This window comes from Lagenorhynchus albirostris, chromosome 13 (genome assembly GCF_949774975.1).
Source record: "Lagenorhynchus albirostris chromosome 13, mLagAlb1.1, whole genome shotgun sequence".
NCBI lineage: Eukaryota > Metazoa > Chordata > Mammalia > Artiodactyla > Delphinidae > Lagenorhynchus > Lagenorhynchus albirostris.
In genome coordinates, this window is record NC_083107.1 from 82,303,085 (window position 1) to 82,319,222 (window position 16,138).

Genomic DNA, 16,138 nt, shown 5'->3' on the forward strand with positions numbered 1-16,138 from the left:
CTGTTATTTCTGGGCCCCAGCTCCCTTTGATAGAAAACTAAGGTTTTCTTCCACGTACAAAGTAGAAGTGCCAGACCCTGAGACAGGCACACTACCTGCTGTCTCTGCCTAGTCTTCACTATAAATAAGGAGCCTAAAGGTAGAGTACCTTTCTCAGCAACACACAGCTAGATGGAGTCAGACCTGCACCCAGGCCTGCCTCAGGCCAAATCAACACTACCTACCAAAGCAGCCTGCCAGGAGTCTGGTAGACCTTCCCAGGGCCCCTCTTCCCTGGACTCCTTCAGGACTAGGGGTTCTGACCACTCCAGTAGGAACTTGCCATATTTTACTGAACATTGCAAGTCTAATCTACCTGCTAAAATGTAAGCTGCCCCGTGATAGAAATCATATCACATCCATCCATCCATCCATCTACACCCCTACCCACCCATCCGCAAGTCTTGTGGGACCCACAAGACTTACAATCAAATTCAATAAAACTGGCAAGTTCTTCCGAGTGGTTAGAACCTCTAGTCTTGAAGGAGTCCAAAGAAGGGGAGCCCTGGGAAGGCTTCCAGAGGCTACCACCAGAGCTGGGTGGTGAGAGCTTAGCTGCCACTGCCCCACCTTGTCATCATCTCACTCTGCCTGTGCATCTCCTCCCCCAGCACCACTGGACTTGTAGCAACCTGTTTCTTTTTTTTTTTTTAAACAGTCTTCTTTTTCAAAATTAAATTATAGTCTACAATATTATATTAGTTTCAAGTGTACAACATAGTGATTCGATATTTTTCTACATTGTGTAATGCTGACCCCGGTAAGTCTAATTACCGTCTGTCACCATAGAAAGTTATTACGGAATTATTGACTATATTCCTTATGCTGTACCTTACATCCCTGTGACATTTATTTTATAACTTGTTTCTTCCTTATCATCTTTGCTTGTTGACCAGTTTGTCTGCTGAGATGAGAACATGCTGGGGAGAGGAAACCTGTTTGCAGAGCCAGCTCTGGGCAATTCTGGGACAACTAGGCTTCCTACAGGGTGGTGAGAGGCTTTTGAGAATGAGCCTCCCTAACTTAGCAGGGACTGAGTGTGTCTCACCCCCCTGGGGTGTGGTGTCCTTGGTGCCCGGACTTCCTCCCAGGATGGGGCCTGGGTGTTCGCAACATGTCTGAAGTCCTTAATTTTAAAAGTCCCTAAACAAAGAGGCAGATTGAAAGCAAAGGAACAGTGGATGTTACAGCCAGAAAGTAAAATCTTGGTGGCACAAAGGGAGGAGAGCAGGTACAGAGTCACAAAGTTGAGGCTAACAGGTGTGTGGCCGGCACCTAGGCGCAAAGGGGCTTGGAGTTGGAGAGACTTTTCTAAGTGCATTGCTAAATGCGAAGCGCATTGTGATCCTTTACTGCCTCCCCACACACCTGCACATACACACACACATGCACACACGCATAACCGGGACTAGCGTGGCTTATGGAGTCACATTCCAGAATGGTTGGCTTGGGAAGGCAGTCAGTCAACAGGGTAGTGACAGACTGGCTGTGGAGCGGGAAAGGAGCCCAGGGCGCCTCCAAGGTTTTGCACCTGAACAGCTAGAAGGATGGACTTCTTGTCCTTTTTAAAGGCAGCGGGGTCACTGTGAGAAAAGCAAGTGTGGAGGAGATGGGGAGTTCAGTCGTCTCAAGTTTGGGATGCTGGTTAGACAGGTGTCAAGCAGAGAGCTGGACACAGGAATTTGAAGCCAGGTGTGGAGCGTAACGGAGAGACATACATGCGGGGCTCTTCATGGTAGAGAAGTTATTTTTATCTAAGTCCCAAGGCTGGAAAAGATCACCAAGGTTGTGAGGGGAATAGAAGAGGGGTCAGGGAGAGGAGGGGGACCGGCGAAGGAACAGCGAGGTAAGAGGAGAGCAGCACGGTGCGGCCTGCAGGGGAACCCACCAACCCTGTCCAGTGCCGTTCACAGACAAGCACAACGGGCACCAGGAGCTGAGCCCACGCGAGTGCCTGGCCACACCCACGGGGCCTCCCCTCGCGGGACGTGGATGCACAGCCCCAGAGAGCGGGCTTGAGAGAGAACATACTCCAGGGGCAGGAGCGGAGGCTGTGGCTCCCTGACGCACCGTTAAAGCCTGGGCTGGGGGTGGGGGAAGGGAGGGAAGAGGCTGCCTCCCATACTCCCCTCTTGACACACGGAGGGCATGAGGATGAAGGTCACGGGTTACCCAGCAGCCACGGTCCTCTACTGCCAAGACCGGTCCTGACGTCAAATTGGCCAACACAGAAGCTGCTCCTTCACACATTTCTTTCACAAAGGACCCTCCAAAGAAGCCAAAGGGTGCCCTGAAAGCAGAACAGAACCCAAGAAAACAAAGAGGAGGGTCAGGCACTGGGTACACCGGAGTGCAGTTAAATGACACAGGACACAAGTCCAGTTTGCAAATCAAAAAAGTTTTATATGATCCAAAGAAAAAAGTTACATCACACATATTCATTTAAATAATAAGTCAAAGTCTGTTACATAAAACATAATTCTGAAACATTTAACATTTTATTAACTACTTGAAAGGCTCAAAGTCAAAAAAGATCAAGCAAAACTGCTCAGGCAGTAAAGTGCACTGGGGGACGTGCCGCCCGCGCCCTCCTCCGATGCCCGGGCCGCAGCGGAGGGACTCCACGCTGAACACGCACCGCGGGGTTCTGGTTCTCACGTTGCATTTTTCAGATGAAGCTGTTTCCCAATTTACAATCTTTCAATCAACAGAGGGTCAAAAATGTTGTTTACAGAAGGTATTTCAAAGTCTAATCAGGAAATGGAAGTGTAAATCAAAACTTTTTTTTTTTAACACATCTATCCTTTAGCAACAACACTGCTCAGAGAATGAAGTTCTAGGTGAAAAGCAACCCAATACTCAAAGACGCTGTATTATCTACCAGAACTTTAGCAGGACTAACATCACTTTGTATAATTAAAAATATCCAGATTTAATGCCACTTACAGCATACACAAAGAAATGTTTATGCTGATTTAAGATATAAGTGCAAGAAAGAACTGGGTGGTGGGGAATCACGAACTATAGACATTTAATTCTGGTTCTCTTCCAACTGTAGCCATGTCGCATGACCAGTAGGAATACTCAATTACAGAAGTCTCCAAAGACACGGAAGCCTACTAAACACACAGCCGGCGCTTACAGAACTGTATGTCAATTAGCAGTTGATACTTCATGGGTATCAAGTAACATACAATGAATGACCAGGCAAGGGTTATTAGACTAAAAAGACCTGAACACAAAACCTGATATTTATTCAATATTTCACCTTACCGTCATTTTAATAAAGGTAAATGCAAATAAATAAGAGGCAAAGACAAAAATCTAAATACACACGGCACAATAAAAACCATTCCCAGGCTCGAAGGGCAGAGCAATATCACTGTGTTCCTTACATGCACTCTCTTGCCTGGATTCCCAACGCTGCCCAACCAAAGCAGTCTCAGCAGCTTCCTAGACACCTGGACACTGGGGCGCAGTCTCTGTAATGCTAGGACCTGTGCTCACAGCTTCAAAGTGATGCCCATGGTCTATTCTCTAGCCAGACTGCAAAACACCCCATTCCACGTAATTTTCTGTTTGATCAAAACAATTTCCTTCAAACAAAATGAATGAAAGGACAGCTTGGTAGTATTACTGCCGCTTAGTGTAACTTGCATTTCCCGTCGTTCTTAATACTTAATAAATAAAGGAATCAGAACACTGGAGCTGGACCATACGCATGTCCGCTTCACCTTACATAAGCTTTACTTTGGTGGAAAGTTCCTCCAACTACTAAGGACATCTTTTTCTCTAAGTTACTCTACCCACAAAACACTTGGATAAGGCCACAGCAAAAGAAGTCAAACTGACAACTGACAAAGCAGCTGGGTTTGAGTGCTTACATTTTCTTTTTTGGGGGTTTGAGGTACAAACAGGAGACTCTGAATGGTCTGCTCTCAGCAGAGTACAGACAGTCAGACCCTACATCAGCTCTCTGCTCACCGGGTATCTACCGAGTATTTTAAGTTAATCTCTGGGGTACATTCTTCACAAGTCACACCATGGACACAGGTGACTAAGGTCTACTTAATGAAAATTTTAATTCCTTGGGCTACAGCCTTAAAGAAATAGTTGTCTGGAATTTCCCTTGAAAATGTTATGAAGAAGCTGACTGCAAAGTTTTTTCCCCCCATTTCTTTAAGAGGCCCCTATTCAACCAGTTCTGATTCTAAAAAATTCTTAGATCTAAAAGGCCTGATTACAAAGTTGTAAAGTTTTTTTGTCTGAATAATGTGCCAACTTTACTAAAAGTAGGGTTATTATAAAAACATTGTTAAACATTGAAAAGAAGATTGTAAAATCATCTATATAGAAATTGGTAATTTGAGAACCAACAATATAAATTTTTTTGTATAAAAAACAGTATAAAAATTAGTAACGTGTCTCATTTCTACAAAACAGGAGTAGGAAGGTTGTAAAAAAATCCAGATTTTGTAAAATTTATTGCCGAAATGTTTGTTTGAATGCTGGTGATTTAGATTATCAAATTTTCTTCCATTTTCCTTAAAACAACTTCTGAAACTACAAAAGATATTGAACAGGGTTCCCCACCAAAAAAGACAAGTTAACATACTTTCATCAGAACCAGCTCCCCTAGCCCTCAAGACAATTTCTTTTGGAGAGAAAACCATCACTTCCATTCCTGAAAAAAGGCTTTGAAAAATTCCCATCCACAACTCCCTGGAGGACCTTTCATGCAGAGGCCGGCAGGTGCACCAGCGGGCTCCCAGGGTTCTCTGCTGAGGCAATTCTGTTCAGTTTGCCAACCTCCGCCTGCCAGCCAGGGATCTTCTTGGTGGTCATATGGCGCCGTGCATGCTTTGTCAAGTGGTCGCTGCGCATGAAACGCCGATCACACACTGGGCACACAAACTTCTTCTCCCCAGTGTGAGTTCTGCGGTGGCGAGAGAGTTCATCTGAACGAGCAAATTTTTTATCACAGCCATCCCAGCTACAGGTGAAAGGTTTCTCTCCTGAGAGATAAGAAAACACAAAGTAAAGAAAACATAAATGCGCAGCACCTTATTGGACAGGTTAATTCATGTCGTTTTAAAACTGTATTCGTCAAAACCTAAGCAGCAAGTAATATCCTATCATTCTGGTATCAGGTTATTTGGAAGTCAAGAAATCGTCCAAGATGCATTTCTTCCTGCCACACCTAAGATGTAATATGTCAGGGCCCAAAGACATCAAACTAATCTAATCCTTCTAAAGATATTTTTAAATAAAAATAAATCTTTGACTGTGAACTTGGGGTAGGAGGTAAATTCTTGAAAGGAATGACTCCTTCCCTCTCTGGAAGCTGCACATATAAAAAAAAATCCCTCCTAGCACCTGCAAGACTTCTCAGAATCATTAATTCCATCTTCATATTTGTTATTACACTGACAAAGAGGTTAATTGCAAAACAGGTTAGAATTCTAACAGCTACCTTCTTGTTGTTACAAGCTTCAAGCATCTGTCATTCACTCAAAGTTTCAGAGCACCCGGCAGGTGTCCTGCCCATACTGTGTCTTCCTGGAGGTACAGGGGTGAGTGGGAAGCCCTTGTCCGCAGAATCCTGGGCCTTTCCAGCCAGCAGGAATGCTCCGTCTCCTGCATCCTGAAGCCCTGATCTTGACCAGGTTGTGACCACCATAGACCGCTTGTGCAACCTTGTGAAGGGATTTGATAAATGCTGCTGCGTGCTGTAATGTGACCTACCTTCCCGAAGGTTTATGACTTGTCTAGTTCATCCATCTATGTACAGTTTAACCCCCAGCACAGCACTTTGTATGACAGGTGGTGAATAAATGGTTTTGAATGAATGAGTGTTGGAGAGAGATCAACTAAATATCTGATGTTTTTCAAAGCTGATTTAAAAGGAAAATTCATTATCACAGTGATGCTGTGATGGATTTCAAAGACCCCATGTTGAAAGCATAAGGTTACTTGTTCCCAGGAAACTACCACCAGTGCTGGCAGCATACCAGATGGCCAGATGTTGGACAGAGAACCACCACCCTTTGGCGTGGGATTTACAAAGTGCCCTATGTTTTCAGCATGTCAAAAATGTAGCCTTGGGCTTCCCTGGTGGCGCAGTGGTTGAGCGTGCGCCTGCCGATGCAGGGGACACGGGTTCGTGCCCTGGTCTGGGAAGATCCCACATGCCGCGGAGCGGCTAGGCCCGTGAGCCATGGCCGCTGAGCCTGCGTGTCCGGAGCCTGTGCTCCGCAACGGGAGAGGCCACAACAGTGAGAGGCCCGCGTACCGGAAAAAAAAAAAAAAAATGTAGCCTTTGCTCACTCGACCGTATCCTAATTAAACAAATTTTCATGTTGGTACAGTGAAAAACTATCTTATCTAAGGTAAACCTATCTAAGATTTCTATTTCTTATAAAAACTCCAATTTAGTGTTTATGAAATAACACAAGAATTTGATTCTTCAGAACCTTTATGGTTACTTAAATGTAAGTACTTTGGGAAACCTGAAAAGAGCTTGTATGATCACCTTATCTTCCTACCAAGGGAAGCTGACTGAATAAACAGTAAAACCTCATTCCACTGTGCTCCCCCACATGTGGAATCTGTGTTTGGATGTGATCTGAAGTTCACCTCAGCAGTCTCAGTGAAAAGCAGGGCTTGCCAAGTCTATGAGCCCCTTAGGGGTGCCCATTCACACCGATACAGCCATGACAGCAACCCTGCATCACCAATGACTAGCGTCAGGCTCTTGGGACAGACACCAAGAGTCTATATCCAGTGAGATCAGACACCTATGTACGTAACTAAAAATACAAAGGGAGAATAAGGTGAAAAACACAACAAACCACCAGGGTCAAATAAAGAAGGAGAGATCAGGGAAGAGTTCTAAGAACTAACTTTGGGATGGCCCTTAAAGGGTTTTCAGTAAGTAGAGACAGGCAGAGGGCAGAGGGTGAAGGGCAGAAACGTGGAACTGGAGAGAGACGGTAAAGGCAGAGAGGCAAGTTCTTCACAGGCCAGGTTTGGGGCCTTAGCCCGGAGGCACACAGCCCCTTCCGCAGTGTGGAGGACAGCAGGGCTCCTTCCGTAAGGCCCGCCTTCCAGATGCGGCTTCATTCTGCAAGCGGGAGCTGCCACGATTGGAGTTCTAATGTGTTAATTAGAAACCACTCTACCAGGAAAGCATTTCAAAGTAAAGTACTATGACAACTCCCTCCAATTCAGCCTTTCCTAAACTGTATTTCACAATTCACTGCTGTCCCCCAGGCCACTAGCCGGCATCTGGGGTTCCACGATCAAGACAGCTTATGAAGCACATCTTTACTGCAGAACCTGCGTCCTGTTAACTGGGCTTATTATATATACGTATGTGTGTGAACCTTTGAAAGGTGAGTTTAACAAGCAGACTATTTAACCACAGGACCCTTGAAAACAAAACAAGTGACACTAACTCAAAGAACAAGAGTGTCACAGAACACCTGAGACGTTCTGCCCTAATCAACTACAGCAGAAGTTCTACCTACCAGGCAACCTCACACCTCCGCTAAACATGGTAGCCACCAGCCCCATGTAGCTATATAAACACAACCTTAATGAAAACGTTAAACTTCGGTTCCTCAGACACACTGTTCACATTTCAAGTGCATGTGGCTAGTGGCTACCCTCCTAATGGACAGAGAACATTTCCATCACTGCCGAAAACTCTACTGGATCTGACAGGACAATGAAGAGATCATTAAGTCATTTTAGTTAGTTTCTTGTGTGAGTCCTTCTGAATTAAAACCACATATTTCCAAAAATAAAAAAACAATATTCCTTTAAAGTTCAAATATTCTAGAATTCAAACTTTTCCATACTTTGGAGAGCTCTTTCCCCATAGTAAGCCTAAGTAAGTCACACTGATGTTTATTGAACGTGAATGGACACTTTCTAAAATGCAAAGAAAGAATGTCTACTGCAATGTGAAGAGAAAGGGAGAATGTGAGCCTCACCCTAAAAGCCTCTCAATCACAGGTTCACAATCACAGAACTATATTACATTTTAGCTACTGGGGTGACCAGATACCATGTTCCAGGAAAACCACTGACAGCTGTACTAACGTTCACCCCAAGACTATGAAGGCTTTTCAGAACCAAAGAAAGATGGCCTTCTCCAGCGGTTCTCAGCTTCGCTCCCACTCAAAGGCGGCTGGACGTGTTTCCCGATCACGGGATCCGACATTCCCTATGCCCTACCTGCTTCAGTTCTCACCTGTGTGAGTGCGAAGATGAGCCTTGAGGTGGGAACTTTTGAAGTAGGTTTTCTGGCAGCCTGGGAAGTTGCAAACATAGTTCCTCCTTCGGGAAAAGTCTACCTGAGGGGCGCAGTTCTGACTGGATGCAATGAACACTGGAGCAGGGGCAAGGGGCAGTAACTTGGTATTCCCAACAGCCATTCCACTCGACGAACACGTGGCAGGCTGCGGGAGGGCCCCCTGGGGCAGAACCAACATCACAGTTCCCTGAGGCACAGACGGTCCCACGAACACAGGCTGGGGCACTGGAGCAGCGTGGGGTAAGATGGGTTTGACAGTCCCTGCAGACACTTGGGGAGATGGCTTCAAAAAAGCTGATAACATGCCACTTTGTCCAGTCACAGGGATCATTTGGCAAAGGACAGGGGGACTAGGAATGGGGACAGAAATCAGAGGGGTGGCTTTCCTTGGCAAGTCATTTTCATAATTCTTTGGTGAGCAGGTCTGAATTGCAACGGGCCACCCTGCCTGCTGGTCTTTGGTGGGGCTCAGGCCACTGGACTTGTGCAAACAAGGCTGACAGGACGCTGAGTTAACGCTGAGCACACTGTCTGTGAGCTGTGTGTCCTGCACAGCTTCCACATGCCCCCAAAACTGCGCTTCTCCTTCCGCGTTGGCCGAAAGTTGGTGTGCTTGAGTCTGGGTGGTAGGAACGTGGGCAGCAGCAGGACTCCCCCCAGTGTGGCAAATGACACTTGTCACCGTGGCCCTGCAGTGAGGGCTGACAGCCGGCTCCAGCAGCTCTGCCTTCAAACCAGGCACGGCGCTCTCTGCCCTCCTGCTCAGCACTCCGGCTGCCCCAGTAGAGGCTGGGGTGACAGCCACGACCACGGGTGATTTGGAATCAGTTACTTGGGAAGGAACAACTGTCCCTGTTGATGGCTCCAGGAGGTCAGGGCTCTGAGGAGGAGTCATGCACTTTAAAAAAAAAAAGAAAAAAGTACTGTGTGAAAAGGTTGTTTTGGTTAAATTTTAAGGAACTTACTTTGATCATGTTGTCCCCACCGTCTTTACAAAGAAGTATCTAGAAAAGACTGGTCAAAGTCTGCTCACAATCACACCCAGTGGATATAAAAGCTGCATGAGACACTTTACTTTCTAGCTTTCTCTCCCTTTCCCGACCTCTCTCAAACCCATCCATCTGCTCGGTTATAAGGACGCCAGTGCCATTCCTGGCCTCGCACAGCTACTGAAATGAACAATTTGCATATTAGGGCTGCAAATGAGAAATCAAACTTATATTCAAGATGAAAGCTTTACACAATTTTAGATTCTCAAAAATTTTTTAAAAATCTCGGTGGTAATCATTTAACACACACATATCCAATCAATCACACACGTATCCTGTGCCTACTGGATGAGAGGTAAAACCTGTCAGAATGACCCATAAAAGGCCCTGCTCCAACCAGGGGTTCTGCCTACAGTGAGCCTCTGTAACACCTCCCCCACCACTCCCACTTATCTTCAGCCTCTCAGTGGACGATCCCAACACTGTGACGTGCTCTGGGCAGCCAGGCCCACTACCTGTACAATCCTCTCCACTACCCCCAAGTCCCTTCTCATCCCTCTCGGTCTCCAAGTCGGTTTTCCACACTCTTCTTCCAGGGCAGGCTTCCAGCCCAGGACAATTAGATTATAATTTTCAGTTTTGTTAGCAACTGACAGCTCTCGACTTCTCCAAGTTGCAAAGCAGTTTTCCCCAGTAACTTCAGAGCTGTAGCAAGTTAAGAAAACAAAAACCAAAACCAGTGCTTGACTACACCCAACTCACCCAAGAAAGAAGCTGGGTGCCACAGGGTGGCAGAGGCCAGGGTCTCAACCCAGCTAACAAAGGCTGGCCAGTGCCAAAGCACAGGCTCTCCCCAGCTGTGGCAGCGGCCCCTGGCCCTGGCCTGGGGTATCTGTGGAACCTAAGCCTCCACCCTCAGCTCCCCAGGGAAATGAGTACATTTTGCTTTCTCCCATTAATCTGTACGTTTCAGCCTATGGACATTTTCACCCCGTGGCTGCAAGCTATGATCAATCAATGGAAAGCATATTTTCAAGAGATAAAAGAAGTTTTCACCCTTAGGACCCATACAGGGGAGGGTATGAACTTGCTTGCCAGCATCGGGTGAATCTCCCCAGGAGCTCTTCAGCATGTTTACTGAAGGTACTCCAGCCATTGCACAAATCGCTCCTCTCCCCCTCCTCTTACCAGAGTTGATAAAGAATGGAAGTCCTTTGGTAACTCGGCTGTGGCTGCATCCACGTGCACAATGGTGGAAACATCCCCAGAGTCAGAGACAGGTGTGAGGGGTCTTATCTTTAACAAGTCCCCTTTCTGGGATCTCTGACCCCAGGAGCTCATACAAACAAGAGCCTCGACAGCTTCCATGTCGTTCTGCTCCAAGATGCTGCACGTAGACCTCTCGCTGTCGTGCCGCTTCCTCTCCAGGATTGACTCGCATATGTCCATGATGTCAACCTAAAGTCGACACAACACAGCGGCTGAGTCCCTGGAAACACAGGGAGGGGGGCACTGGGATAGCACGGGGACGCGCACACCAGAAGCCTGCCCCGCCCCCGGCAGCACGCGCACGCGCTCTGGCTTCCAGGGAAGGATGCCTGCCGAGCGCCGAAGACCACTCGCTCCGAGCCAGCGTTCTGCAGCGGCGGGTGGGGGGCAGTGGGGGGAGGAGGAGGAATGGACTCGGTCCGCCAGCGGCCTCCACGGAAAATCCTGTTAACAAAGGTTATTAAGCTAGCTTCTCCTTCGGGAAATGATTAATAACACTTCCAGAGGTGTGAGCTGCAGTAGCTAGTACCAAACTGTCCCCGGGGGAGGAGGAAAAGACACTGATGGCTGAGGTTGGGTAAGATGAGAGCGCAGTCCTTCTGAGTCGGCGAAGCCACCAGAGCGTCCCCACAGATGCATCTGCGACAACCCCGGAGGCTCCACACCAGTGAGGCCGTCACTCAGCAGACCCCTGGGCGGGAGAGCCTGCACTGGCTCAGCCCCGGTCCCCACACCCAGGAGCACCGATTCACGCCACAAGGCCAGCGCGCGGCGAGGAAGAAAGTGTAAGATGTGCCACAAGCCCGGGCCCCGAGGACTTTCCAGCGCAGCAGACCGTCTCTTGTCAAGCAAGAGCGGGGCGGGAAGCGACTGAAACTAATTGATCTCTTCGCAGAGAAATTTTACATCTACTAAGATACACACTTCCACTCAGTTTGCCTAAACATCCAACCTGTCCTGCCCAGGTGTCCCCCAAAGCACACAGGCAACGCCGCCGCCTTTACAAACGCCGCTCTAGCCCCACTTCTGCCCGCAGCCCGGGCCTCGGAACGAACTGTGAAGTCACAGACGTGCGGGCTGCCGCCTGCGTGGCCCACAGGCGGGCAGGGACAGGGCGGCGCGGGGCTCCCACACCTCTCTCTCGGCCTCTCAGCGGTCCGCGCGGCTCGACTAGGTCCCAGGTCCAACCAGCGAACTCCTCGCTGCCCTCAGGTCCCGACTGGAGCCCGCCAGGGTTGAGGCGCCGGGGCCCGCCCCCCGCCCCGTGCAGCCTTCCCGCCGGCCTTTTCCCCGCCCCTTGCCCCGCCCCCACGTTCCCACAGCCCTTGCCCCGCCCCCACCTTCCCGCCAGCCGTTGCCCCGCCCCCTCGCCCTTTCCACCGCCCGTGCGCCGCGTTCCCACAGTCCTTGCCCCTTCGCCGGCGCCCCGCCCCCGCCGCCCGCGTGCCGCGTTCCCGCCAGCCGCGCCCCACCCAACGGCCACCTCCTCAGGGCCTGGTGACATCATGGCTGGAAATAGCCCCGCACCTGAAGCCGGCGGGGCGGGGCCGCTGCGGGAGCGGTAGACAAAGCTGCGCAGAGAGCAGCGCGAGGCACACGCCCACTTCCCGCCCCTCCCGGCGCGGCCTCGTGCGGCCACCGCCCCTCTCGACTCCCGAAGCCGCCCGGGCTCCTAACGGTGCGCGCGTGGTTATGCCCCGCGCGCCCCTGGCCTCCTCCGCGCCCTGGGCCCGCACTGGCAGCGCGTCCCCGCCTCGCCCCTCGCTCCAATGGGAGGCCACTCACCGCGCGTGCGTCGCCCGAGCCCGCGGAGGCCGGCGTGTGCATGGTGCCGGCGGCCGGGAGGCAACAAAGCGGCCGCGCGGCGGGAGTTCAGTACAGCAGCTGCCGCACGTGCACGGCGGGCGGCGGCGACCCGGAGCTCCAGCGGCCGGCGTGCGCCTCCGCCCGCCCGGCCGCGCGGCTCTGCCCTGGCGCGGCCTTCGCGGTGCGGGAGGGGCGGGGCGGCTGGGGAGGGAGCGGCCGCAGGGGCGGAGCGCGGAGGCAAACCAAAATACACCACGCCCCGACGGGGCGGGGCCTGGAGGGCGCCAGCCAATGCGCACCTAGCCCGTGCGCCGCCGGCCAATGGGCGCCGCGGGGAGCCGCGTGATCAGAGCCTGGCAGCGGCGTGATCGGGCAGGGCGGGATGCTGCATGTATTTTGGTGGCGGCGAGGGGGCGGAGCTTGAGGCCCTGGAAAGTAGGGGAAAGGTCGCGGCGGCGGCGGCGGCGGCGGCGGCGGCGGCGGCGGCGGCGGCGGCGGCGGCGGCGGCGGCGGCGGCGGCGGCGGCGGCGGCGGCGGCGGGGGGGACCATGCAGCTGCGGCCGGGGAACTCCCCGAGCGTGTTGGGACGGCTGGGAGGAGGATTACGCTTAAAGGGGCCACCGCCCGCAGCCTCCCGGAGCGCAGGTCCCCATGAAGTGAATCCGTCCAGAAGAGGCGGCTCACCTGGAGACCTCAACCCAGATTTTGCTTTCTTGTTTTTTAATTGGTATTAATCTACTGTCGCTCTTAGGAGTGCATCCCTGGCCTGGAAGAGTTTTGAAAGCTGGCTAGCTCCAGGTGACATCGCCTGCATCTGCCTCTTACCGCAGCTTCTAGGCCTGTGTCTGCCGCTGACCCCGGTCCCCAGGCAGTTCTGGGCTGCAGTTTCCGCTTAGCTCAGTGGGGGTGGGGGGCAAGACGGGTGCCCACCCGAGAGGCTCCTGGTGAAACCCATTCTTCCCAGACCAGGTGTAAGCGTCACTCCCTATGGGAAGTCCTCAGGCCTGAATGAGAGCGATGTCTAGGACACCTTTTTTCCCCCCAGTACTTCGGTTGCCTGTTTCTCAGGGTGCGGTTTATCCAGTTCTGCAGCTCCAGGTTCCTGAAGTGCAGGCTGTGTTTATGTGCACCCTCACAACCTGCAGCGAGGCATGAGACAGCCCTTCATCCATCCACGTGGCCACATTTGCTGGGTTTCGATATGGCTCGGCACAGCGCACGGTGCAGAGGCCACAGTGCGGAAGCCTTGACCTTAAAAGCTAAGAGCAGGTGAACGCAGAGGATCCCTGCACTGTGGGGATTGGCTCTGAGCAAGAGAAGCTCTGGGCCCAAGGAACAGGCCATCAGAGCACCAGGCCCTCCCCCTTAAACTGATAAGGAAGCAGGTGGGACCCAGGACTCTGGCCAGCTTGTTCCTCAACAGGCCTGCTCTGTTGGGCAGAGGGAGCATAGGCTGACCTGCAGCTTCTCTCCATTTCATCATCTTCAGATCCTTCGCAGTACCTTTCATGGCCTGTAACTTCTGTTTCTTCGGTTATTTGTTAATTGTCTCTCCACCAGAAGGAACCCTCCCAAGGTTAGGGACCTTGTTTAATTCACTGTGAACCCCCAGTGCCTGGCTCGCTGCAAGTACGCAGTAACCACTGGTTGAATGAGTGAATGAAGGCCAGCACCACCTGGCCTGCCCACTTGGACATGCTGCAGACCCCTCTGCTTCAATGTCCTTGAAACTCAACTTCCATTCTACCCCAATCCGGGTTTCTCGCCTCCAGAAGGGCACCACCAGATACCTCATTCCTTCACCCAGAAATCTGAGAGTCACCTTTGACCCTTCCTTTTCCCGCACTTGCTTCCTTCTGCCAATTACTTTGTGTTCTTCTTCCTAAATCTCTCTCAAACTCTTAACTTCTCTCCATCACCTACTCCTGCTCTGGTCCAAGCCACCATCTTCTCTCACCTGAATTATTCTGCTGCTTCCCAACGGGTCCCCCTACCTCTGGCTTCGTCACCTGTAATCTGTGCCTCATCTCACTGCCACAATGATCTTCTAGAAGTAGAGATGGTACCGAACCCATAATCAAACCCTCAGTTTGGAATCCAAACAGCTATGGGACTGAAACTTACTCCTTAGGTGGGAATCCATGAGTCTACGTAACCAGGCCCCAGCCAGTGCGTGCTGCATCATTCTGGCCAGTTCCCCAAATCCCTTTCCCTCCTGCCCCCATTGCCTCTGTACGGAACCCTGTGCCGCCCACATCAGGTCAGATCACTGTCTTCTGCTTTGTACGTGGCGTTCCTTCTGTGTGGAACACCACAACCCTTCTCCACTTTTACTCTGTAAGACTGCAGTGTGACTCCTCAGCAAAGTGCTTCCTGACCCCCGAACAGCAGGACGGCTCAGCCAAGTGCTAAGTGCAGGGTTTTGGCGTCACACCCGGATGCAAATCCCAGCTCTGCCAATGTGGCCAGGCCATGTGGCCGGCTATGTCTCTGCAGAATAGGAGGTGGCATCGACTCTCCAGGAGTCTGGAGCACAAGCTTCTCTCACCTCCAGCTCAGTTTCTGCTCCCTGGACAGCAGGAATACCTGGAAACTTGGGCAGCAGGCTGGCTCGGGGCTCTTCAAGCGTAAGCCCCTACCCTTCCTGCATCGGTCCATGTGACAGAGAGACAGGTCTTCGCTTATGCTTGTCCCTTCTCTCTTCTTCCCCACCTCTACCCAGATATGGCTTCTCCATGAAGCCTTTCTCCCCCGCACCCCCCCCCCCGCCTCTCTCTCTCTCTCGCGCGCTCGCTCTCTCTCACACACACACACACACACACACACACACACACACACACACACACACACACACACACACACACACACACACACACACACACACACACACACACACACACACACACACACACAGTCTGTGGTTGCTGCCAAACCCCAGATGCTGGTCCTGCCTATAGTCAGTGGATATTGACATGTTTATAAACTGAAGACAGTTGCAAGTCGTTGACACAGAGCCATCACCGAGGCCCTCATTGGCACCAGGCCCCACAGACCCTCAGGCAGAGCGCGGTCCAGCAGGCAGACTGGGCCTCGACACAGATAACTCCTGGATAAAGTAGAGCATGATGCCCCCAGCTAGACGGCCACCATTTTCTCGTGGGTCCTCCCAGAGAGTCTGTGTATATGGAAAAAATACTTTTACACAGAAGGCAGTGTTCTGTGCACCTTCTGCATCTTGCTTGCTGATTTCACAACATGTCTTGGAGCCTGTTGCAAATCAGTACAAAAAGGTCACCCTCGTCATTTATCACAGTTACATGCTATTCTGTTATATGGACGTGTTGTACTTTATTTAACCACTCCTGCTTAAATCACTGGGGTATTTAGACTATTTCCAGTTCGCCAGGACATCATGTCCATTCATTGTTTGCCCACATGCAAAAATAACTACAAGATTACTTCCTAGAATTGGAATTGCTGGAAATGCTCTTGCATTTCTTTTCCTTTTCCCTTTTTTTCCCTTTTGATAAATTTTATCAAAGTATAGCATAGATATAGGGAAGTGCAAAAACTTAGGTGTACAACTCGGTGAATTTTCACAAGGCAAGCACACTTGTGTCACCAGCATGGAGATCAAGAAACAGAGTATTAGCAGAATCCTAGAAGCCCCCTCCCTGACCCCATCCAGGATAATCCCTATCATGACTTCTAACAC

At 50.8% G+C, this 16,138-nt stretch overlaps 1 protein-coding gene across 3 annotated transcripts; it reads right to left on the minus strand.

Annotated features, from left to right (window-relative positions):
• Positions 1 to 797: 797 nt before the first annotated feature.
• Positions 798 to 12,599, minus strand: KLF11 (KLF transcription factor 11). Of its 3 annotated transcripts, XM_060170093.1 has the most exons (5): positions 12,403 to 12,599; positions 10,537 to 10,806; positions 8,297 to 9,257; positions 4,771 to 5,054; positions 798 to 2,329 (listed from the first exon to the last, which is right to left on the minus strand). In XM_060170093.1, the coding sequence occupies exons 1-4, from the start codon at positions 12,442 to 12,444 to the stop codon at positions 4,774 to 4,776; spliced, it is 1,554 nt and encodes a 517-aa protein (XP_060026076.1). In that variant the 5' UTR covers positions 12,445 to 12,599; the 3' UTR covers positions 798 to 2,329; positions 4,771 to 4,773. The 3 variants fall into 3 exon arrangements, with proteins under 3 accessions (XP_060026076.1, XP_060026075.1, XP_060026077.1); XM_060170092.1 differs by lacking the exon at positions 798 to 2,329 and having other exon boundaries at positions 2,519 to 5,054; XM_060170094.1 differs by lacking the exons at positions 798 to 2,329; positions 12,403 to 12,599 and adding an exon at positions 11,752 to 11,852 and having other exon boundaries at positions 2,519 to 5,054.
• Between the last annotated feature and the right edge of the window lie 3,539 nt (positions 12,600 to 16,138).